The sequence below is a fragment of the Drosophila busckii genome, chromosome 3L, assembly GCF_011750605.1.
Source record: "Drosophila busckii strain San Diego stock center, stock number 13000-0081.31 chromosome 3L, ASM1175060v1, whole genome shotgun sequence".
In the NCBI taxonomy this organism is placed as follows: domain Eukaryota; kingdom Metazoa; phylum Arthropoda; class Insecta; order Diptera; family Drosophilidae; genus Drosophila; species Drosophila busckii.
Genome location: NC_046606.1, coordinates 4,917,275 through 4,943,062, shown reverse-complemented (window position 1 = coordinate 4,943,062; position 25,788 = coordinate 4,917,275). Strand labels below are relative to the sequence as shown.

Genomic DNA, 25,788 nt, shown 5'->3' with positions numbered 1-25,788 from the left:
GAAATCAACGCACACTGGCGCAGCTTTTAGCAACGGTGCCTGTCAAGCTGCACAGTGGTGCGCAACATATAAAAATTGAGAGCACAATTTTTAAATTGAATAATTTTAAAGGCTATAACTTTGCTGAAGTCATGAAACTTATTTTTGACTTTGAATTCGTGGGATTTGAATGTAGTAAAAATTAAAATATTTAAAAAAAATTTGAATTTTTAAGTTTTAGCGCATTTGCTTTGTTAAAAATTAAATAGTTGCAAAGAATTTTTCATTTTGTTAAAATATGTGAGCTTTGATTTGTAATACTTAAATGTAGAAAGCAATAAATATTTAAAAAAATAATATTTTCCAATTTTTTCGAGCATTTGCCTTTGCAAAACAATTGAAAATGTTTTAAACGATTGAATGTTTTGAATGCAAATTATTTCAAATTATTTAATAGATAACTATTTGCTTTCCAAATAGACAAAATTAAATTAAATTGTTTTAAAATATATAAATGTTGACTTCAAATAAATTAAATTAAAATATTTGACTTCAAAGTAGCACAAATTAAATTAAACTGTGTTAAAATATATAAATTTTGACTTCAAAGTAGCACAAATATAAATTTAATTTTATTAAAATATAAAATTTGTATTACAAAGTAGCTCAAATTAAATTAAAGTGTTTTAAAATATGTAATTTTGACTTTCAGGGTTGTTAAACTTTTCACTTTAGGCAGTTCTTAAAATAGCAAGCTTCCAAATTGATTGCATAATGTTTGCAAGCATTTTGACCCACTGTGCCTGTGTGTGCAGCTTGCAAGAGTCAGTCGAAACTGGTTTTCATCATTTGGCCCGCTGGCGGCCACGAGAGAGTTTGAGCGCAAGATCTTTCCGCGGTCTTGCGCTCCAGCGGTCAGTCACTCAAGATTTATGTCAGCGGCAGCGGCAGCAGCACAACAGATGTTTTCAGCTGGGCCCCAGCATCAGCAATTGCCCATCGCCAAGTGCAAATTAATGTGCACAGGCTGCAACTCGCTCTCGCTCTCTCTCCCTCTCCCTCTCCCTCCCACTCTCTCTCTCTCTCTGCCTTTGTGCTTGGAGCCTGTGCTGAAGCAACGTTTAACTAGTAACCTATAAGACCAAGACAATATGAAGTTATTCATAAATATATGTATGTGTGTGTCGCTGTGTGTGTGCTTAAGTACTTGCACTTGAGTGCGCATCCTTATGCTCTCGCTCTCAGGCTCTTGCACGAGTTTTCATAGTTTGCATTGCGTTACGAAATCACTTAAGAGCCTTGCCCGCCGGCAAAACGCATATCCTTTGAGGAAATCAGGTTACATACAGCTATACACAAAGGGCAGATGCATTTGTATATATGTAGTATGCAGGCGATGGCTCCATTTGGTTACTCAAGTGCGCCTTGTGGTTACACTTATGATGTCTTTATGCAAGCAAGCGCCTTGACAAGTTCATTGGCCGCGCCAGCTAGCAGGATTTAAAGGCAGGACGTTGATTTTGAAGCTAGGCAATTCAACTAATTGAAGCTGCAGCAGCAGCGGCGCTTTGAACAGTTTGTAGTTGCTCAAAAATCCAAATTAAGGTCATGTGCGCATGTGTTTATATATATGTATATATATGTCTGTCTGTATATAGCAGCGCAGCATTAAAGACAGCAAGCGTCAATGCCAATATGCTATACATACAGCTATAATATAAAAACAACAATAAAAACGATAATAACGAAAACGAGGCAACAACAAAAGAAAAGCAAACGTCGTTTTCGCAGCCGCTGCTGCTGCTGCTGCTGCCAGGCAGGAGCAGATGTTCACAAACGCTGATCACACACACACACACACCCATACACACACATTGAGACAGACACATAAATAAATAAGCAGCGACTGCGCAACGTTTTGTCTCGCGGCAGCAGCAAACAGGAAACCAAATACAAAAAAAAAAATATATATATATATATATATATATATACGTCTATGTGTGCAAGCGAGCTAGCTGTTGAGATAGTCAACGCTTAAGCAAAGAGAACGCGCTCGCCCTGGTCATACAATTAAGCAGTGCAAGAAGAAGAGCGAAAGGTTGACAAGGAGCAGCGACGCCTGCTGCGCCGCTTACAAAATGTTGTCAAGCAACTAAGCCGCAAGAGTGCAAGAGCAAGAGAGCGCGCGCACATGTAGCTTTGCTGCTGCTAATAGCTTTAGTAAAGCCCACCCCCTACCCCTCTCTTTGCTATAGTTGTACATTTTTGCAGTTTGTCGTTTGACATGTCAATAAGCAAATACAAACATACATATGTTTGTTTGTGCGTGTGCGTGTGCGTGTGAATTTTACAATTTTACAAACAAATAACAAATGTTGTCCATTACGCTGCTTCCGCGCTTTATTTTACATCTTCCTTTGCTTTATTATGCGCCGTTATTGTATGTGCAGCTTAAAACTGACCATGACAAAAGTACACTGCGCAACACAAAAAAACAGTTAGCTTATAATAAAAACTTTCATTTCTGCAACAATAAAGCATTCAATAAGTAATGCAATATTTTAGTTTTGCTGCTTTAGTTGCAAAACTGCCAAAGTATTTGTTCGATAGTGTAAATTTGCTTTACTTACATGAGCGCTGCGTCGATTGACAAACGTTTGCATTCAGTTTCACTCGAAAAGAATTTCTTTGACGCTTTTGCACTGCGCACACTTTATTATAAATTAATTAACTGCACATATTTTAAGCAATTATACATTTTAATTCATGTTCTCACTTTAATTAATCGTTTGGCAATGAAATTTGCATTAGCGCACGCACTTTGACTGCCCCACTCCATCGCGTAGACTGAAAATTTGACTGTACAACTTGCAACTTTGTTGCCAGAGAGTGGGAGAGCGTAAGATCTAGTATGCAGATATTTTCTGTTAATGAGTGACTTATTGCGCTTCCCACTCCACTACAGTTGAGAATTTTTATAAAGCGCGCGCTCTTAGTTTCCCACTCCATTGTGTAGAGAAAAAATTTGGCACATGTAGCTGTGCAGCAAAAAGGATGGGAGAGCCTTAGATCTTACATACATACATATGTATGTGTAGCTGTGATTTAGTAGTTCGCGCTTCTATTTGCGCTGTAGTTGTGAATTGTTTTTCTTTGTTGGTTGACGATTTGTAAACGCGCGGGTGTGAATTAAATAATTATAATTGATTAATTGGCAACTAGGTAGTAAACTGCAAGTGTTTTGTGTTAATAATATGTTATATGCGCATTATTTTGTTGTAATTTTAATGCTCTTTACATTTTTGCGCGACTTGAGACGGAGAGTTTTTTTCCTTTTCACTGCGCACACATTGTACAATGATCAACTTTATAGATTCAATTAATTATAAATTTTAATTCATGTTTTTTCACACATTCAGTGTAATTAATTGCGTATGAAAGAAATTTTCAGGTAAGCACGAACTTTGATTTCCCCACTCCATCGCGTTGATTAAAAATTTGACTGTACAGCTTGCAGTTTTGTTGGCAGACGTCAAAGAGCGTGGGAGAGCGAAAGATCTAGAACGCAACTTTACTGTTAATGAGTGACTTATTGCGCTTCGCACTACACTGCAATTGAGAATTTTTAAGAAATGCGCGCTCTTAGGCACCCACTCAATTGCGTAGAGCAAAAATTTGGCACATATAGCTGAGCAGAAAAAAGGATGGGAGAGCCTTAGATCTTACATATGTATGTATGTGTAGCTTGGCTTTAGTAGTTCGCGCTTCCTGTTCCTCTGTAGTTGTGAATTTTTGTTCTTTGCCTTTTTAGATTTTTCTTTCTTTTTTTTATGAGATTTGAGTGCTTACAGGAGCAGAATGTGCTCTCAGCTGTGTAAATTTTTTTGGCGCAACTTGCATTTTTTTTCTCTTCTTCTTGCGCGCGTAATTCTTTTCGTGAGTGGGCTTTGTGGTCTTGAATCGAATACGCATCAATGCAATACAAATTATTTTCTTTTTGGCTTTTGACCTCTCGCTCCCACAAACGCGTGCTTAGCGGCTGTTAGGCTTACAGCGTCGCGGTTGCTGCGCTGCTTTGGCTTTAATCAAGCTGTCGCAGCAGCAGCCGAAAAAAAGAAGAAAGTTGAATGAAAAAAAAAATGGTAAGCAAAAAAAAAATAAAATACGCCTCAGGCACAAGTCATTAAGTTGGCTATTTGAAGAAAAAAGCTAAGAATGTTTCCTTGTCCTTTAAATATGCAGTTTTCTTAGGAATTTTCTCATTAAAAACGCTCTGACAAATAAACACGAAGAAGAAGTAGCAGTAATAGCAATAGCTGGTGTGCAAATATTAAAAGACGGAAAGTCGCCAAAAGCAAAGCTACAAATAAGCCGAGAGCGAATGAGCGAGAAAGAGAGAGAGAGCGAGACGTGCGTGTTTTTTAGGTTTGAGTGATTGACTTCATTTATATATTTTTTTTCGCTTTTCAATTTCACTTTTTCTTTTGCTATGTGGGTACTTTATCAAACTGTAAACTGCAGTTGTGTGTGTGTGTGTGTGTGTGTAACTAACCCCTAAACGTAAAGTAAAGAACTTAAAGGTTTTCTCCACATGCATGCGAAATGATTACAAAATGCATAAAGGAGAAGAAGAGGCAGAGAGAGCAAAGCGAGTGCAATGCTCCTACTTGAAGCACACACCACACACACACATGCAAATCTGTGACAATAGTACGGCAGCAGCAGCTTAAGCTCGCTTTGCTGCCTGGCTTTGGTCTCTCTTAGTTTGCATTTTGGCATGTTGAGAAACAGGATAATACACACACACACACACATACACAGCTACAGTAAGAGAGACCTGCTTACCTTTTGTTGTAGCTTCATTATCATTGCATGTTCTGCTTGCAATCTGATATGTTGCAACCGCCGAGTCTCTAACATATCCAGTTGCCTACCCTTAATAATGCCAAGCCCAACCCCTAATTAAGGCAAAAGTTTAACAGTTTACAGTTTTTAGCAACAACTTTCAATGCTATAATTGTTGCTTTAGCTGTTGGCAACTTACATTATGCCAGCAATCAGTCAATTTGTAGCTACACACACATACATACAAATCTCATGTGTGTGTGTGTTGAGTTCATTGCTCCAAAGGCTGCGTCCAGTTGCCACAAATCCGTTTTTCGAGTTTTTGTTTTATTTCCTTCTTACATTTGAGGCAAAATGCATATTCATCTGTCACACACACACACACACACACACACACACACACACGCACATAAATACATACGCACATCTGCATTTGTTGCCGCAGCACATCTGCTCGCATTGTTCCTTTGCTTATATCCTTATATGTTTGCCTTATGCCTTGTGTTTTTCATTTTCTAGGATTTATAAAAACCCAAAAACGTGCCGCTGCCGCACAGTTTGTCATATTGCCCCATGTTGCATGCAACTTATACATACACATGCATTTTTAGTTTATTGAACCCCCACCCAACTCGATGTACTCTGTTTATGTTGTATAAATATTATTTTATTATTTACGCAAATGTTGTAAGCTGCTTACAAATAGCGCATAGCAGTAAAAGTAAATCCCTTTGCAAGCTTTGCTAACAACAAAAAGAATATTTGAAATATTTTATTTCAAGTCTGTTTTAGTTACTAAATTTTCGTATAGCAAATTGAGTGCTAATAATAGTTGAAAAATATTTGCTCTTACTATCTAAAAGCATTTGATAGCTAAAAACTTGGCTATAAATTTATAATATTATTTATAATGCAAGAAAACTGTGCTATCAACAAAAGAAAAATTTATATAAAGACAGCTTTAGCTTAGAACTAGCTTAGTACTACTTAGGACTAATCATTTTTTAATAGCTGAGAACTTGTTTATTATTTAATTCATTCTACAAATCAAATATTTTATATCAAGACTGCTTTAGCATAAGAAATAAATAAGTGAGTACTAAAAAAATGTTTAGGATGCATTTGATAGTTAATTATTCAATTACAATTTAAATGAAAATTATTTAATTAATTTTGCAAATTAACAAAACATATAATTTATATAAAAACTGCTTTAACATAGAAAAATAAGTGAGTGCTAGTACTAAAAATTGTTTAGGTAGCTATAAAACGCTTTTTATTCGATTAAAATTTAAATTCAAATTATTTAATTATTTTGGCTACGCTACAAATCAAATATTTTATATCAAAACTGCTTTAGCATTGAAAAATAAATGAGTACTAATACTAATAAGTGTTTAGGAGCCATTTGATAGCTGATTATTCAATTACAATTTAAATTAAAATTATTTAATTAATTTTGAAAATAAATAAATTTTTTATATAAAATTGAACAATAGCTTACTAATAATTGTTTCGCCGACTGTTTGATAGCTGAGCATTTAATGTAAATTTAATTTAAAATTATTTGCAGTTCATTGCAATTTATTTTACTCACCCCCACTTATTTTTAATGCACACACAGTCAGATATAATTAATTTTATAAATCGCATTAAATGCGCACATTTCATTGCACTACCAAATTTTTTTAATGACATTTAATTTACAACAAATTGTGTTTTCTGTTTTGTTTTCATTTGCAGGAACCCAAAGCCAAAGCCGTATGTATACACATTATATAAATAATAGTTTTTTAATTAAAAAGCAAAGGTTTAACAATAATTTAATGCATGAGTAACAGTTATTCTCATGACCTTGGCAAAAAATTGACAAAGGCGTGCGCAATTTTATGCAAATAACTGTTTCGAGTAGTGTTGAAACAGTTTTCATTGTTAGCAACAATATAACACACACATACCAAGACACACATACATGTACATATAGCTATAACTATTGTCTATGTAGTCTACGGGCTTGACAGTTGCTCGTTTCATTATTTTTTTAATGCCAGCAGTTTTTTTTTTATCAAGCGCATAAATTAAATAATAAAATGCTTTATATGCATGCATGTGTGTGTGTGTGTGTGTGTGTCTGTGTGTGCAATTGAATGCTTTTGAATTGTTGCTGCTGTTGATTTGCTGCTGTCGCCGCGTTGGCTGCTGGTTGATGATGGGTTGCTGCTGCTGCTGCTGCTGCTGGTGGTTGTTGATGACAATCATGCAATGCGCTAGTCCAAACTATATATGTGTGTCTGTGTGTGTTTATGTATAAATCTGCGCTGATTATAATGCGTTGTTAAATTTTAATAAATAAATTTTTACATCCTTGTTAAGCTTTCAATGATGGCAAACGACAAAAAAACGTAAACAACAAGCGCAGCAGCGAACATAACATTAGCATTGATTAAAAGTACAAAAAGCGTATGCACATAAATTGTAAATTGCATGTCTTAAATAATTACATCAAAGCGTTACACGGTGTGTATGCGTAATTTACATAAAGCGCAAGGCCAACAAGTGCGCAGCTAAAGGACAAAACTGCCGCATTGTCAGGACATACACACACACACACACACTAACGAGCAGACAAATGCAGTTGCAGCTGTGAAATGATTTTTTATACACTTTGACATTTTTGTAGTAAAAGAAAGCAGATACAATTGTGATTTAAATGAAATTATAATCTTTGAGTAAATTTATAGTTCCAAGCAATTTCGATTTAAAATGCTCTCTCTTCAATTGATGGGACGAATGAGCATTTGAATCTTTTTAAGTGAGAATAGTCCAACATTTACAATTCATATTTTTTTGCTAGAATATAATTGACGCACGCGTTTGAAATTAAAAGTTGACTAAAATCAGAATGAAATTGGACGAAACTTATAGCTTCAGCATTAGCTAAACTCTTGATAAGCTTATGCGTGAAGTGCGTCAATTCGAAAATCAACATCAAAGAATAATTGCGTCCAATTCGCTATAAGACCTGCTCACTCTCACTCAAGCTTTGAGTTAGCTCAGCTTACTGTACATTTTGTTTTTTAGCCATATATGATAAGAAACGGTCATTTGCTTGGAAATATCCGCACTAATAATTTTTATTTGATATGCGGGAGGGAACAAAATTCAGACAAATTATAAATACTTTTCAAAATTTCCGCTGAATAGTGCAAACAAGTTAGATGGCGTCACCAAAAATGTTGCTTAACTGTGCTCTAACTGTTTTTGAATTTTACCACTAACATTTTTTTCTTTCTTTACTTTGCATGCGCAGCATTTGACTTGCTAATTCGAATTAGGAAGGTTATGTGTTTTGAGAATTATAAATTATGTTCTCTTGATCCTGCAAGATAAACTTAGTCAGTTGAGTTCTCTTTCGCTAATCAACTTTGTCAAGCTTTTACATATGCGCTATTAATCAGTTATCATATATATACATACCTATAATTGTAGACACACTGTGAAAAAAAAAAACAGTCGCAGTGTGTGTTTTGTATTTTTGTAATGTTCATATTGAAATAAAAAATTATTCATATTTTATATAAAAGAAGTAGCAAGCAGATACAATTGTGATTTACAATAATGATGAAATTTAAAGCTTTAAGTATACAGCAAACAAATTTCTAGTTCCAAGCAATTTCGATTTAAAATGCTCTCTCTTCAATTGATGGGACGAATGAGCATTTGAATCTTTTTAAGTGAGGACCATGAAAACCAATGTGCAGACTTGTAATTACTTCTATCGGTTGGAAAGTACTTTCCATTTAAGTTGCTGCAGATAAAAAAATATTAATTGATTCTTTGAATATTGCGAACTTTTAGAAACATACCAATCTGCACAATTATTGTACCACCAACCTCCACTTCTGTCATTCGCACAGTTACCAGAATTCCGATTGTCATTATCCCGATCGGAAGTTGTAAATTTCATATGTTCACTCTTTCTCATATCATCATGCTTGTCGTTCGTCCCAGTATGATTACCCAACGATGCAAATTCAAATAATCAGCTTCGCTTCCCACTGTAAAATTGTCATAGTGGGCGGAGAACCATTCGTCGTTAAACTTTTGCATGTAAATATACAATTCATGTTGCTGGGAGTGTGTAATGTGGTGGATCTTTGGTCAAACCCAAAAAGAAATCCCCATCGAAGGATCCAAAGCCGTCACGATAAGCTTTCCAATCCCTTTCAAAATTCTCTTTGCCGTTTATTCGTTGCTGAATGATTGTCCAGCCTAGACCCACTGTGCTATTATCACTGCAAAGAACTTGAAAAGGCAGCTGACCGGGAACATTGATCACATATGCACCTGGACTAGATGCTTTACAACTACTTTCGTCGAGATTGGATGCTTTACTATTGTTTATGAATATAGCAATCCCAAAAAATCCAGTTAAAGCCAATATCAGAGCATTTAGAAGAGTATAAATGTATGAACGCTTACAATCCATTTTTTTGCTAAAAATTTTAAAATAGACCGCACGCGTTTGAAATTTAAAGTTGACTAAGATCAGAATGAAAGTTGACGAAACTTATAGCTTCAGCATCAGCCAAACTGCTGATAAGCTTATGCGTAAAGTGCGTCAAGTCGAAAATGAAGATCAAAGAATAATTGCACCCAATTCGCTATAAGACTTACTCACTCTCACTCACTTGAGTTGGCTCAGCTTATCGTACATTTTGTTATTGTAGCCGTATATGATAAGAAACGGTCTTTTGCTTGGAAATATCCGCACTAATAGTTTTTATTCGATATGTGAGGAGAGGGAACAAAATTCATACAAATTATGAATACTTTTCAAAATTTCCTCGGAATAGTGCAAAGTTAGATGACGTGACCAAAAAAAGTTGCTTAACCATGCTCTAACTGTTTCTTGAATTTTAGCATTAACAGCACTTTAACAGAGCTGCTCGTTTTTTTAAACTTTGACATTTTTTTAAAAAAAATGGAAAAGTGTAATATGAAGTATGTAACAGGGTGTAGGAGGCATAGCAGACCCCATAAAATATATATATATATATATTCTTGATCAGCATTACAAACTGAGTCGAATATATCCATATTCGTTTGTCCGTCCGTCCGCCTATCCGTCTGTATGTTAAGAGCTAGAGCAACCAAATTTTGTATGTAGGTGTGCGGCCAGCTGCTAAGCACTGCATAGATATGCAATTAAGCATGCTAGTTATTGTTTATTAATAAACAACAGCAGCAACAACAAACAAAGCGCAAAACAATAAAAAAAGGGAGTGGGTTTTGGAAATAACAACGCGCTAATTGCTACAGCAACGAAGCAGTTGAAAAACGAAGCGACCATGCAATGCATTTCAAGGATACATAAAAAACCAACACACACACACACACACACACAGGCAAATGCACTTGCTTAGCAACGCATTTAACCCTTTTTGGTTTTCTATTTTTAAACGTGCGCTGCACTTTTTTTTATTTTCTTTGCCCTACTACTTTTTTTGCTTACTGCCCCGTTGCCTTAATTTAAATATCAACGATGCATGGCCTAAAACGTACCAAGGGAAAGCGTACTTGACCATAAATAAATATAAACGTCAGCAGTTTGAGTTAGCAGCGCAAAAGACAAAAGCAAATGGCGCAGCATGTGCAGCAAGTTAAGCTATAAATAAATAGTTATAGTCTTTAAAATTGAATTTACACTTTAGCTGCAAATTAAACTAACTAATTTATTAAAATTTAGTAAAGCTGAAATTAAATAATTATAATTAGAAGCTATTAACTTTTATAAGTAAGCTTAAAGCAAAGCAAATTAATTTATTAATTAGTATGGATACAGATAGAGATTGGCACAAGCATTAGCCTGCACTTTTGTTTTATTTAATTAATTAAAAATAGATAAAAGCGTGCAAAATGCTTAAGTCTTTTGTTTAGGGCACTAACTTTGACAGCTTTGCTTAGCCACGTTTAGCACAAGTGACTGCAACTGGCTGCAGTAATTTTCAGCTTGACCAATAACCCAAGGGGCGACACAAATATTTGCAGCCCTTGCTGTAAAAGCAGCCCAAAAAAAAATATTAAAAGGGGTGAACAGCTAGAGAGAGAGAGAGCAATGCATAAATAATATTATTAGCACAAAGTGTCAGGTCAGCAGGTTAAAGTTTACAGCTTGAAACACTAGAGCAGCGAAATAATAAAAATAAAAGCAGCAGCTTTAAGTTTAAAGCAGAAATCCTTTAGGCGCGCCAAAATATATTTAAAAAAAACAAACGAAGCGCGTGTGTGAGTGTGAGTGAAAGCAAGTGAAAGGCAGCCCGAAATATAAAGCAAAAGTTTAGTTACAAACTGCCTAACAAGCAATAACAGGCAACTTGCCATATCTTTTGATTGCATTTTGACAAGCAGGCAAAGCTTACACAATATACACAAAAAATGCTAAATAATAAGTTTGGATGCTTTGAATTTGAAACTTTTTTTACAGCGTATTTGCTAGTCGCATATGCTTTGCTTTGCGTTAGCGCAATCGACGTAAATTCAATTTAATTTTTTCTTAAACATTATTTGAGACAATTTCGCATGCATTACGCGTCGACTTTGTATATATGTATATATATATATATATATTGTTATCATGTTTACTTTCAATAACTTGTGTCTCACACCAACAATTTTCAATTTCGCGCAACAAAGTAAAAATTGTTTTTCTTGCTCTTGTTGTTGTTGTTGTTCCCCTAGTTATTTTTATTTATAGCTGCGTGCCTTTTTTTTTGGGGCTTTTGTTTGTGGCGCACAGCAAATTGAAAAATATAATTGAAAACATAAATTTACAAGCGCGACTGATAACAAAACAAAAAAAGCAAAAGAGTTGTGTGTAAAAATTACAATTGATTTTGTGCCAAACTAAAAATTGACTTGCATTTAAAAAAAAAACAAGTTGCAAGTTATTAAGTTAAGCAGTAAAAACAACCCTTAATGCAGCGTGGGGGTTACTTTTAAAATTTATAAAAAAAAGTAACAGCATCAAAAATATTTCAAGTCACGTAGCAATAGTTGTTGGCCAAAATGTAGCAGCAGCAATGGGAATAAAATAAAAGCTGCATACACATACACATACACATATAAAACACACACATACATATGCAGACTTAAGTATTTAGACGCTGGCAGCAGCTCAAAATTGCAAGCAAAAGTTCAGCGTCGCTCTAATTGCAGCAGCTAAGCGAGTTCAAAGGGGCAAATGTAAGCAGCAGCTGTGGGCTGGGAGCTGTGGGCTGTGGGTTGGGGGGGGCTAAGCAAAAAACTTTGTAGTACACGCACGCATAAAGTAAATGTTGCTGCTGCTGTTGTGCTGCTGCGCACATCATCAGCAATGCAAACAAATACGCATAAATATGCACACGCATACACTTGAGCACACACACACGCACACACGCAGTCTTTTATATGCATAAAAATACGCAACACGCACAACAGCAGCAGCAGCAACACGGCGACAATACTAGCATGCAAATAACACACACACAGACACACAACCCTCTATATGTAGCTGCTGCCTTTGAAGCCTTTTTTGTGTATGCTTACGCATATTGCGTATACGTCATGGCAGCCAAGCATGCATAAGACTTTTGCCACTGCAATGGCTTCATTGCTAGCCAAAGCTGCAGCTATTTTTTATACGTATGCAACTTTGCTGACGCACTTTCTTTTATATATATATACATATATATACATTTTTTTTAAGCTTGAGTAGCTGCGTCAGCTGCAAGTAGTTTTTAGCAAATATTTGCCAGGCAGTCACCCTAAATATAAAGCATTTGTATGTGTGCGTGTGTGTGTGTGTGTTTGCACTTTTCCCCTTTTTATTTGTTGCTATTGCAGTTTCTATTTCTTGACTTGCCTTGGCAGCTGCTTGCGCGATTGTCGCCTTTGATAAGCTGCTGCTGCTGCTGCTGCTGCTGCTGCTGACTTGGCTCAGCTACTTTGTCGTTGTTAATTATAAAAATGAAACGTTTTAGTAGCAGCAAGCAGCAGCAGCAGAAATTCTAAGCGACGCTCAAAAGCGCGCTACACTTTTTTCAACTTGCGCACTTGCTTATGTATTCAAGTAAATACACGTTATATATATGTATATATGTGTGTGTAAACTTGTTTGTGCAAATTGCAAGCAAGCACATTTAACATAGCGCGGCACTGGGGCGGGGGCGTGGCATACAACAAAAGTTTAAGCTAAAGAAAACTGTGCAAATAAAACTTTTTTGCTTTTTGCTGCTGCTGCTGCTGCTGCTGCGTTAGCTTTCCCTACTTTAGCAAAAGTCCTTGCCAAGGGTAAATGCAAAATTTACACATTGCGTAGCACGCTGGCCAAAAGCTGTTGCCGCGTCAAAATAAAAAAGCAAGCGCACATTTTTCGTAGAATAAAAAGTACGCAAAAAAATAAGCAAAAGCAAAGCGTGCAAATAAAATGGCGTACTGCTGTCAGTTAGCGGTTAGCTGCAAAGCGGGGGCAGCGGGGGCTGCTGCAGTTGGCAAAAAAAAAAACAAAAAACGCTTCACTGCACTTGACTATTATTGAAGTTACGCCAGCAGTGCCCCATGCTGCATGCCACAACGTTGCTGCTGCTGCTGCTGCTACATCTGCTGTATATAAAGTTGTTGCTAGCAACTTTAGCCTTGGGGGCGCTGCTACGTGGCAACATCTTTTACGCTGTGGCAGCGTCGCTGGCATCTCTCCCAGCATCCTTTTGCATATTTTAGCACGCGACTTTGCCTTTGCCTTTGCCTTTGCCACTTTTTGCATTTTTTATGTGTTGCTAGGTCATTGTACGTACAAAAGCCACTTTTACTTCAACTGCAAGCTGCAGCAGCAGCAGCAGCAATAACAACAACAATAACAACAGCCAAGTTTGTTGCCAAGTCAAACTCTGCTATGCTCAACTGCAAACATACGCTAGAGCAGCTAAAAGTAGCATTAAATTTAATTTAATTGAGTGCTAAGCAATTTTTATTTATTAAAAAAGCAAACAGTATCAATTAAAATTGAATATTTAGGCTTGAACAGCTGTAATTTTAATTTTAATTAAGCGCTGCTTAGAAATTTAGGCAAAAAAGACGCAAATTTATGGCAGCAAAAATTTGTTGAATATTTATTTTTTATATTTGCATTTTATTTAAGCCCAAATAGTTATTTAAAAATTATAGAAATTGAATTTTTTTTAAAGCAAATTTAAACAAAATATTTATATTAAAATTTTAAATGCCAAACAAAAATGCTATTTAATAATTTTGATTAATTTTAATTAAAAAGATTTAATTTTTTATTTGGCAGTTAATGCTGTTTAATAATTTTGAGTAATTCTTATTAAACTTTCAAGCTCTAATCATTGAGTCATAGAATAATAAAACTAAGCATAAAAGCTGCTCTGGTAAATTAAATAAAAGCTGCTTGGTTAGATTTATTATAGATTATTTAGCAATATAATTTAGCAACTTTTGAAATATCTCAGCAAAAGAGCTAAAATAGCTAAAAATTTATATAGATCTTCTTAAATTTCATAGCTACGCCAGTTGGCATATATCCTTGCTGGCTTAGTAGCTCACAGGATATCAGTATCAGCAGCAGCAACTAAATTTTGTGCAGCAGCGAAAACTTTTGCCGTTGCAGCTAAATTAAACAACAAATTTAATTTTTTTTTTGCTGTTTTTTTGGGTAAGCACAAAGTGAAGTTAAGTTTTCTCTTTTTTTATATTTTGGCAACGAGGGAGCGTTGCAAGTTGTAGTTGCTTTCAAGTCGAGCGCGTTTTTAATGCATTTTAATGCTGCTGCTGTGCTGGGGCTGCTGTTGTGGGTGGGTGGGTGGTTGGTTGGTAGCGACTCTATCAAATGCAATTTGCTGCTGCTGTCAACTCGAGCGCATTATTTGCATTGCTTGTTGGCAACGTTAGTCGATTTCAAATGCGAAAAGTTCGTTGCGTTCTTGTTGTTGTTTTTTTTTTTTAATTTGCAGCAACAAAAGCCAAATGCATAAATCATTTTTTTATTTAACACGCGCTGAAATTAAAAATTAATGCGACTGCCAGCAATAAAAATAAAATGCAGCTGGGCACATGTTTGAAGGATTAAAGCAGCGCACATAGCACACACACACACACTATATATATATATATATATATATATGTGCATGGCACATTTTTATCGATTTTACACACAAATGCAGGCACTGAAATATTTGCAACCCCAAAAAAAAACAGAACAGAACAAAGTGCGACGCGTCTCTCTAACTTTACTTATTTCCTTTTATTTTTGTTATTTTATTTTATTTTGCTCTATGTTTTTGCTACGCACTTTTAGTTAGTGTTGGTGTATTGCTGTTGGTGTTGGTGTGGGCTGCAGTCTATGCGGGCGGGGCAAAAATAGAAAGAATGCCAGAAAGCAGAAAAATTTTGCATTAGAGGGTTGCAAATAAATTGCTTTTAATTTGATTTCAACTCAATTAAATACACAAAATGGAATTTCAAATTAATTCTAGTGCCACAAGTTGAGGCAACTTGCCTATGACTGCTGCAACTGCCTTTGATAGTTGCAACACGCATAACTGATTAGCCTTGCCCCCAGCAGCAGCACAGGATGCGCTTAAAACTCAGGAAGCGAGCTCTCGCTCTCTCTCTCTCTCTTGTTGTCTCTTCCTGTAGCCTCTGGGGCTGCAAGCAGCTGCCATTTGATTGTTTGAGACTGGCTTAAGCTAATGGCTCAAACAACTTGCTTTGTCTATATTTTAAATGATAAATAGCAACAGCAGCAGCAGCAGCAGCATTGATTTGCTCTATGTAAAGAAAGCAGCAGCAGAAGAGAGTGAGAGAGCGAGAGGGGCTGACAAAGTAAATGAAAAATAATTGCGCATAAACTAAAGCTAAACTATTGAGCGACAAGACTTTTATGTTAAATAAAAGAAAGTGTTAACTAGTAGCAAATAAATGTAAGTTACTTAAACTGCAGCTCAATATTTCAGCAAGTGAATTCAAAAGACTTTATAATATTTTCGCTAATTTTTGAATAAATTAAAATAAAATAGCTGCAGCTTAAACTGAGCAGAAATTGCTAACTTTTTAACTAAATAAATAAAACTACTTAACAATATTTCAGAAAGTGAGAATGAGTAGTCAGCAATGCTTTTGCTTGCTCTCTCTCTCTCTCTCATCTCTTTCACTTGCCTGCTAATCAGCTCATTAAGCTTTGCAGCAGCCACAAATAAAAAATTAACTGCTGTCGCTGTATGTCGCTCATATTTGTTATTAAAGCGAACCAATCAAAGCTTGGCTGACTTGCTCCTCCCTTTGCCGCTTAAATTGTGTCACAATTGCAGCTTTACCCCTTTCATTAGAAAACGCGTTTTGTTGTTGTTGCTACCTCAACAAACAATAAAGCGCCTGAACTTGACCTTGATGAAAAATATTTGAAGTGAGCTTTTTAGCGCATATCAAAATGTTTATATCTCAAGGGGGCGAGTGGGCTGTTTGATTAAGGGCTGCTGCAAGTGTTGCCCAATGTCACATTTTTTTTCTCTCCATTTCTTTTTGTTGTAAGCGCCACACACAAAAATCACATTGACATTGAAAATTTTGTGTTGTTGCCAATGACGCATTTTTATTGTGTATGTATCTCTATATATATATATATATATATACTATATATAAGAGGGTTGACAAGCCACCCTCAGTTGAATGCTGCAACCCCCGAAAAAGTAAAAGAAGACGGCACAGAGTTTTATGTTTATATTTAGCAAAGTAAAAGGCAAAATGACTTGCCGCCATGTTTTTTTTTTTTTTGTCTGAATCATCAACGAACACAGACAGACAGACAGACAGACAAGCAACTTCAAGGACATGTGCAATGCTGCAAAGCCAAGGCTAATCAAGAGACTAGCAACATGCCAAATTTATTTGCTGCGAAGGTGATAATCAAAATAAACAAAGTTAACCTTGATTTGGTTGCTGCTAAGCTTAAGACTAGCAGACTAAACAGTTGAGCTAGAAATAAAATTCAACAACAGATTTTAACATTTTAGTTGCTGTAGTTATTTATTCAGTCTAAACATAAAACTCGCTTTCATATTTGAAGCTTAGGGTATTTGCAAGGGTGGCTTAATGGACTGAAAGTAATTAATAATTGCTTTGTCGTTTTTTGGGCAGCAGCAGGTCAAGGCTGTTGAGCGAGGGTTGCCTAGCAAGTTGAATGAACTGCCCAAAAGGGGTAAAGCCCAAGCACCTAAAGACAGCAGCAACAAGTTGCCAGCAGCAGCAGCAGCAGCAGCGAAAAAGGGTTGCCCAGCATATTTGAGACAGACACGCACATGCGAATGTTGTTGTTGTTGTTGCCCCAAAAAGCGTTGGCAACTTTTTATGGGGACGCTCATTATGTTGACGACTGAGCTTAGGGGCTAAGGCAGCAGTGGGGGGACGTGCGGGGGGTTGGGCTCATGAAATTGTGTCATAAAATTCATTGACTGTTGCTTTGCCTTTTGCTTTGGCGCGGCACCTACTCGAAAACCAATTGGCCTAGGTCAGTGTCAGCCTTGCTAAACATGCGTGTGTGTGTGTGTCTGGCCTTTGTGGCTGCTACCTGTTGTCGCCTTGAGGCTGCCACAAAATTACGCCTCATTAAAGTCCTTGCAGCTGCGCGCTCTCTTTCTCGTTCTCTTCCTCTTTCTCTTTCTTTGCTAAGCAATCAAACTAATAATGCCAATTAAAGTTTAACATGCACTTTGCATTTTTTTTTCTCGTTCAAGCAGCACAAATTGATTTCAGTAGCAAAAGCTCATAAACTGTCAGCGGCTGTGTATACAATAAAAAAAAAACAGTAGCAAAAAATAAAAAGTGCAGCTGCCTTTAAGTTAACGCTGCAAATTAAGTTAACTCTTAGCTTCGAGCAAATACAATTGAGTTCAAAAGTAATTGCACAAAAGTAAAGTTAAATGTAATCAACATTTGAACTTACTTTACATTGATTATATATTATAAATGTATTTATTTGAAATGAGCTTGCTGTTACCGCTGGGGCAACTTAATCTAGTTATATATAAGGGCAAACAATAACAAAGGATCACATGGGTCCATGCATATGCTAACTAGACAATATCATACTTCTTCCTAGAATATACTATATACATATTCAATTATTTACATTTAAGTGATGACCCTTTTAGGGAGGTCAACTGGGTGGCATCTTTTTAAACGTCTTCTCTATTATATTATGATTATATTAATTTAAATGTCTACAAAATTTGTCTTTAACACATTAAGTACCACAATTTAAATATTTTTAAATTTTTATATTATTTTTTATATTTATTTTTAATTGAAAAGAAAATGTTCAAAAATCTTTTTACTTATAATTTTTATGATTTTTTTGAAAATTACAAGATTTTTGAAAAATTCTTTATTAATATAAATAGCAGCAATGCCAATATTTTTTCTAAAAAATCTACAAAAAATGCTAAAATTTTCCAATGTGTACTTAATGGGTTAACATAAATTTTGTAGTGAATTTTGCAGAGCTTTCCATTGATAAATGTTGAGTAGCTTTAACTTTACTTGCGTCCAATTACTTTTGAGCACTATTGTATATTGTTTGGCAACTGTACTTCTGTTTGTGGCAGCCATGTTGCTGCTGTTGCATATCAATTTCCATCAGCAGCAGCATCAGCAGCAGCAGTCGACAGCACTCAAAGCTGGCAGCTTGCCTAAATTTAGAACTTACGTACCCCATTTTGTAAATGCAAGCGCATGTGACAACGACAACATGTCACTATTTGTGGCAACTGCAACTGCAACTGCAACAGCAGCAGCAGCAGCAACTGCGACTGCGTCTGGGCGTTCTTGGCACGCATTAAAATAATTGCTTCCGAAATGACAACTGCAGCATGTACGTGCCCCCAGACAAAGATGTGGCCTGCAACATGTGTGTGGGGCACGCTGCGCCTGCGCGTGCCACACGCTCTCGCTCTCGCTCTTTCGCTCAACGCCATCTTGGCTCTGCTTATTTACCGTTAAGTCTCAGAGTCGTCGCCGTCGCCGTCTGTCAATCCCCAGCAAGCGAAACATGCAGCATTCCATGCTTGCAACCCCCCCCCCTCTTCGACCATTGCATTTACCCCCCACCAACCAAACAATTTATGTGCAGTTGGCGCTCTCGCCTCTTTCCATATGTCGTCGTCGTCGTCGTCGTCGTCTGGCCTGCATCTATTTTTATCTGCTGCGCCTGCGCAACACTCACACACACACACACACACACACTCGTCAGATTCACTTTATTTGATATTGAGTCTTGCGTTTACCGTTCCCAGCACTCTTTGCTCTAATGGGCAAACGCAATCGCATCCCAGACTTTGAGTAGAATTATATTTATTACTTTTCGCCGGAAATAGATTTTCGAGTTGGGTTTAATGATATTTATGGGAATTAAGTGAAATGCGCATGCTCAGCATTTGTCTTGCTTATTCGAATTATGAACGTCGCTTTAGTCACGTCTTAAGTTTCCTCCACACACAAGTTTGAGAATTATAAATTATGTTCTCTTGATCCTGCAAAGGTCGTTGGCATTTCAGCTACAAATATATAAACTTAGTCAGTTGACTTCTCTTTCGCTAAGCAACTTGTCAAGCTTTTACATATGCGCTATTAATCAGTTATCATATATATACATACCTATAATTGTAGACACACTGTGAAAAAAAACAGTCGCAGTGTGTGTTTTGTATTTTTGTAATGTTCATATTGAAAATAAAAAATTATTCATATTTTATATAAAAGAAGTAGCAAGCAGATACAATTGTGATTTACAATAATGATGAAATTTAAAGCTTTAAGTATACAGCAAACAAATTTATAGTTGCAAACAATTTCGATTTAAAATGCTCTCTCTTCAATTGATGGGACGAATGAGCATTTGAATCTTTTTAAGTGAGAATAGTCCAAACCAATGTGGAGACTTTGAATCATGTACTTCAGTTGGAAAGTACTTTCCATTTAAGTTGCTGCAGATAAATAAATATTAATTGTTTGTTTAAAAATTGCGAAATTTTAGAAACAAACCAATTTCCACAAGAGATGTACCACCAACCTCCACTCATTTCATCCGTCGCACAGTTACCATCCTCCATAATATCATTATCCCGATCGGAAGTTGTAAATTTCATATGTTCATTGTATCCCATCCAATTTTCAACGTAGTTCGTCCCAGTATAATTACCCAACGATTGCAATTCAAATAGATCATCCTCGCTTCCTACTGTAAAATTGTCATTGTGGGCGGAGAACCATTCGTCGTTAAACTTTTGCATGTAAATATACAATTCATGTCGCTGGGAGTGTGTAATGTGGTGGATCTTTGTCAGACCCAAAAAGAAATCCCCATCGAAGGACCCAAAGCCGTCACGATAGGTGTTCCAATCCCTTTCAAAATCCTCTTTGCCGTTTATTCGTTGCTGAATGATTGTCCATCCACTTCCTGCTCGGCTGTCATCACTGCAAAGCACTTTAAAAGGCAGCAGCCCAGGCAATTGTATCTCATGCTCACCAGGATTGTGTGCAAATGGTTTACAACTATTATTGGGCCTTAGCCGTTTTTCCAATTCTTCGATTTTAGTAACATAATTTTTTATTTGTTCTTGTAACTTCTCTATTTGGCCTTGCAGTTCATTAGTTTGGTTTGACTGGATCAAAACTTCTTGGGCACATGTTTCCACCTTGGTTAGTAGCTCAGTTTGATCCCTTCGATCCATTTCACATTTTTCTGCATTGTTGATGTGCGTTTTAAAAAGAAGTTCAATATTTTGGGCCTCAGTTGCAGTTTGGGTTTGAAGTTTTGTCAGCTCATTGCTTAAACTTTTAGTTGTCGATGCAAAGTTATTTGTCAGCTCGTCAATTGGCTTTGCTTGATTCTCATTGGTATTGGTATTGGCTCTCCTCTCACCTTGAGCTTGAAGCTTTGTTATTTCATTATAGAATTGATCGTTTGTTCTGAGCAAATTTTTCTTAGATTCTCTAAGATCGGCAATAATGCTATTATACAATTCAAGTTTATCTTTCAGATTATTATTTTCCGCTTTTAAGTGTTCATTTTGCTTGATTAAAGCATCCACATTGTTGTCGTTGAGTTTGGTTTGCAGCTGATTCAGGTATAATAAGATAGGTTTCAAGATCTTGTAAGCATAATTACCGTACTGCTGGTCTATGGGCTGGGATGCGCTACAAAGCTAACGAAATTACCTTAAATAAGTTACACATTATCACAAAATTAACTTCACTTGCTGCTCACCTCATACTCGTCGCTGGCTGAAGCTTCAAAGAATCCATGTAGAGTCAATGTGAAAGCAATTAAAAGAATATAATTGCATAAACGTTTACGCTTCATTTTTTTTTAACAAATTCCCTTGCTAAAAATTATAAATTAAACCGCACGCGTTTGAAATTAAACGTTGACTAAAATCAGAATTAAATTTGGCAAAATTTTTGGCTTCAGCATCCGCTTCAGTGCTGATAAGAGATAAGCTTATGCGTAAAGTGGCGTCATGTTGTATGTCAAGCTCAGAGATAGATTGCGCCCAATTCGTGATAAGACTTGCTCACTCGCACTCAAGCTTTAAGCTAGCTCAGCTCAGCGTACATTTTGTTATTGTAGCCGTATAGAAATAATATTTAAAAAATTCCTCTGACTAGCCGATACGAAATATTTAAGAATGATTTTTTTTTAATTCAAATTTGCCGCGTGATTGGTTTTTATTTAGTAAAGATTTCAACCGTTAAATAAATTGAAGCTTGAGTCTTAGCTAAATGAAAAGTAAGTCACCATGCCCGTTGTGTCAGCGCTAGATGGCGCTAACAAAAAAAAATTTTACTTAACGTGCTCGCGTTTGCTTCTAAAATTTAACGATAACAGCGCTTTAACAGAGCTTGTCGTCTATTAATTTCAGCTTAACTATTTAAATGTACAAATGAGTTAACTAAACGTTTTGTCATTTACAGATCATTTATGGCGCCGACGGCCAACCTGTGCGTTCCGATGCGAAGCGTGGACGCGGCAAAGGCAAATCGAGTGGCGCTAATGCTACCGCTGCTGTAAATGCAACAGCAGTAGCTGCTGGAAATGGAACACCAACAACTGGGGTAAGCTTAAACCGAAAAATATTATATGATAAGAAATTTCTTCGCTTAGAAATAAATATTAAAAAATTCCACTGACTAGCCGATACGAAATATTTAGGAACGATTTTTTTTTTAAATTCAAATTTGCCGCTTGATTAGTTTTTATTTAGTAAAGATTTAAAATAAATTGTGGCTTGGGTCTTAGCTAAATGAAAAGTAAATCACCAATCCCGTTGTGTCAGCGCTAGATGACGCTAGCAAAAAACAATTTTACTTAACGTGCTCGCCATTTGAAAATCTTGAAATCGACTGAAAAATATTTCATAAAAACTGAAAAGTTTTAAAAACACCATTTCAAACACGTTGTATTATATCAACGTTGCTAACATCAAACACGCTGCATTATCACAACGTTGCGATATAGCAAAGACTGCAACCGTAAAATAAATTGGACACATATGTTAACGAAATGTTAAATTTGGACACAGGTCTGTAGAAAAAACAATTATGCCCATCTGAATGTGCAGCATCGAGTGCGCAAACGCCAACGCCAGATGGCGCCACCAAAAGCATTTGCAGCGCTTCAAGAGAGATTGAAATTTGAAAACAAAAGCAAAGACAGCCATAAAGAAAATCAAAACATGATTGAATGAATGAAAAATAAAATTGTAAATAAATTAAATGCATAACATTTTTTAATTCAATTCAAAAAATGTAGTTTTTATGCATTGTTATTTATTTAAAGAGAAAACAAAAAAAAACAAAAAACATAAACAAGCGTTAAGAGTAAATTTTGAAAATGAAATTAAACTTGTGGTTTATAATTTATATAAATTATAGAGTTTCGTTTATTTTAAAATAATTATATTAATTAAATTATCCCAAGCAAATTAAGTTTATGCTGTTTATAATTTGGCCAATTGCCAAACGACTGCGCTCTGCGAAGTGAGAGGCTAAAAAGGCAACAAACGTTGGCACGTAGCAATGTTTGGGGTCACAATTTTTGCCCAAAGAAAACAACAAAGCGCAGGAAATAAAAAAGGGCCACATGCCGCACGTAGCAAGAGACCCAAAGCTTCCACTCACTCTGGCTACTTATTGTTATTATGGGCCAATTGGGGGGAAGTGAACGCAGCAGCAGACGTTGACTAGACACTGCGGGCTTACTTTTGACTTTGACCTTACAAAAAACCGACCCAAAACGCTTTGACACGCAACGTTCCACGGCTCAGACCCGGCGGCGTCACTTTTGGTTAAACAAATTCAAGGTCGTGTGGGCTCGTAAAAAGTTAAACAACCGCAGCGTCATGGAAGTGTTGCTAAGACGGCAGCAACCACAGCCGCAGTTTAGCTCAATTAAGCGTCGATTATGTTGTCATATGCTGCCACTTGTGGTTGTTGCCACATAAAAAGTTTCTCTGCCCTGCGCCACGCCACACAACTTGACAGTCATTCATAGTCAAGAGCTTGCCACCCTCGTTTGCGCTATGATTTGTCAGCAGCTGCAACAGTTGCTGTTAGCCCAAGCGTTGATTATGTTGTTGCCACACACACACACACACAGAGACACAGACACAGGCATTCCTTTGGCAAGCCCATAAAAACGCCAGACGACACGCCAGCAACAGCAGCAGCAATCGCAGCCAAATCACGTTGCTACATTAAATGGCAGGCGCAACAAGTTGCTCTGTCTATAGATTCTTTGCCGCTGCGTGCCGCCAAACGTGGTGCGCTTGACATTGAGCAGCCAACAGGAGCAACAGCAGCAGCAACAGCAACAGCAACAGCAGCAGCTTCTTTAACTTTGGCTGCGGTTAAGAGCTGAGAGCTCGACAACGACAACGACAAGACTTGGCTGCGTCTTGGTCTCTGGCTTTGGCTGCTTGGTCTTGTCTGCTGCTTGCCACACACACACACAACAGTTGCTGCCCCGTTGGCGTTTTGTCGCTCTGTCTGTGTGTTGCAGTTGCAAAAGTTTATCCACGGCTTTTGTTCGCTTTTTGGGTGAAAGTGAAATGTTTCAACGTTTCGTGCCAGTGACCAAGCAAGCCAAGCAGCAACTGTTGCTGCCAAAAAAAAAAAAAATGATTGCATTGGCATTGGCATTGGCATTGACAGCATAGCGTATGACCCCTGACCTTTGATAGTTGCCCACAGCAACGTGCAGCAAAAGAACAAACAGCAGCAGCTAAAAATTTTTTGGCGCTGCGCCACCTACAGCTGCGCCTTTGTATGCGTATGCGTGTGTTGCATGTGGCAAGCGAACAAAAAAGCACATTGTGGCTTTTGTTGCAACGTGCGTGCTGCATGGCAGCTTAGCGTTTAATTAAGCGCGACTTTGCAAAAAAAAATGCAGCAGCAGCAGCTCAACGGCTTGTCGTCGTTCATGCCACACGCGGCTGCAATGTCACAAAAGCCAAAGCGCTTGGCCCACACCTTGTGTGCCACATCAGTCAAAAGCAAGACATAAATGTGCAGCATGTTTTTAGCGGCGCCACAGTGGCTGCCACCGGCTACAGTAGCCGGCCAGTTGCCACCAACCGTGACAGCCGGCAACAACAACAACGAGGCGAGTCGCCTACGTGAGCCAAAAGCGCGGCACATAAAAAAAGCAGCAGCAGACACAACAGTCGAGAGTCCGACGTCGAAGTCGAGTGCCGAGAGTCGCGTCGAGTCGCTGCAGACAATTTGTCGTTCAAACGGCAGCAGCAGCAGCGCTTGCCCCACTTGGCAGCCATAACGTAATCGAGACAAGAGTCGCCTTTCAGTCTCCACCAAGCGGGGCTTCCCCCAACTTAACTGCGACAGCTTGAAGACAACAGCGCAACACACGATCCGTGGCACAATGAGCAGCGTCCCAGCCGCCTGACTAGCGACTCAGCGGACTGTCCCCCCCCCAAGGGCAAAAGTTGGCAGCCAAGGCAACCAAGCCAATTGAAATCTGACCGTGCCGCGTGCTAAATAAAACACACACACACACACACACACACACATACATATTGTAAGCTTTTTTATATAGCCCAATGTCAAGGTTTCCTTTGCTGTCTGCAAGTTCAAGCTGCTGTCAAGGCCAATTGTAACTTTTGCTAATAATGAGAGCGTTAAAGGTCATTGCGCTTCATTATGCTCAACTTAACCCCTTTGGGTTTGCCCTTTTGGCAAACGCGCGCGCCACGCACTTGACCCTTTTTCCTTGTTCCTTTTTTTTTTTTGCCGCCTCAGGCTTGTCGACTTTTATTTCCTGTGTCTATTTGTTTGGCCTTTTTTTTTTTGATTTGATTTTGGCTGCTTAGCCTTTGTCGTTAACCTTTGGCAACTGTTGCGCTTAAGCAGCTTTTGGCTATTTGCATGTTGCTGACCCAACGCAACAAAGTACGCTAGACATGTCTGTTGGGCTTGGGTTGATTGACCTTTTCTATTTCTTATCAAATTGAATTTAAAAGCTTTTTGCTCTTTTGCTTTTGCGTAATTAATTTTCTTGCAAAACAATGAAATTTACAACTTTTCACTTGCATACGCACAAGCATTTCCGTTTCCTGCACACACACACTAATACACACACACGCAGGGCAGACAAAATTGCTGCAATAAATTTGAAATTCAATTTAAAATGAACATAAATTGCTTCAACTTTCGAAGAATGTCATTTTTAAAACATTTTTCAACTAACACACACACACACACAAATACACTAATACACACACACACACGCATAGCCATAAAGCGCATTAAGCGCTTTAAGGCACAAAATGCTGCCATAAAAATCGTTTGCTCGTTAATTTCTTGTGTACTTGTTTTTTTTTTTTTCGTTTCTTTTTT

The 25,788-nt window shown here is 37.2% G+C and overlaps 1 protein-coding gene across 1 annotated transcript in view; it reads left to right on the top strand.

The window, feature by feature from the left end:
* The window catches only part of LOC108600343 (DNA N6-methyl adenine demethylase), a 93,843-nt gene that overhangs the window by 2,161 nt on the left and 65,894 nt on the right, over positions 1-25,788 (top strand). The window contains 2 exon segments of the mRNA XM_017987866.2: positions 6,568-6,585; positions 21,850-21,990. Of these exon segments, the coding sequence (XP_017843355.2) occupies positions 6,568-6,585; positions 21,850-21,990 (159 nt within the window).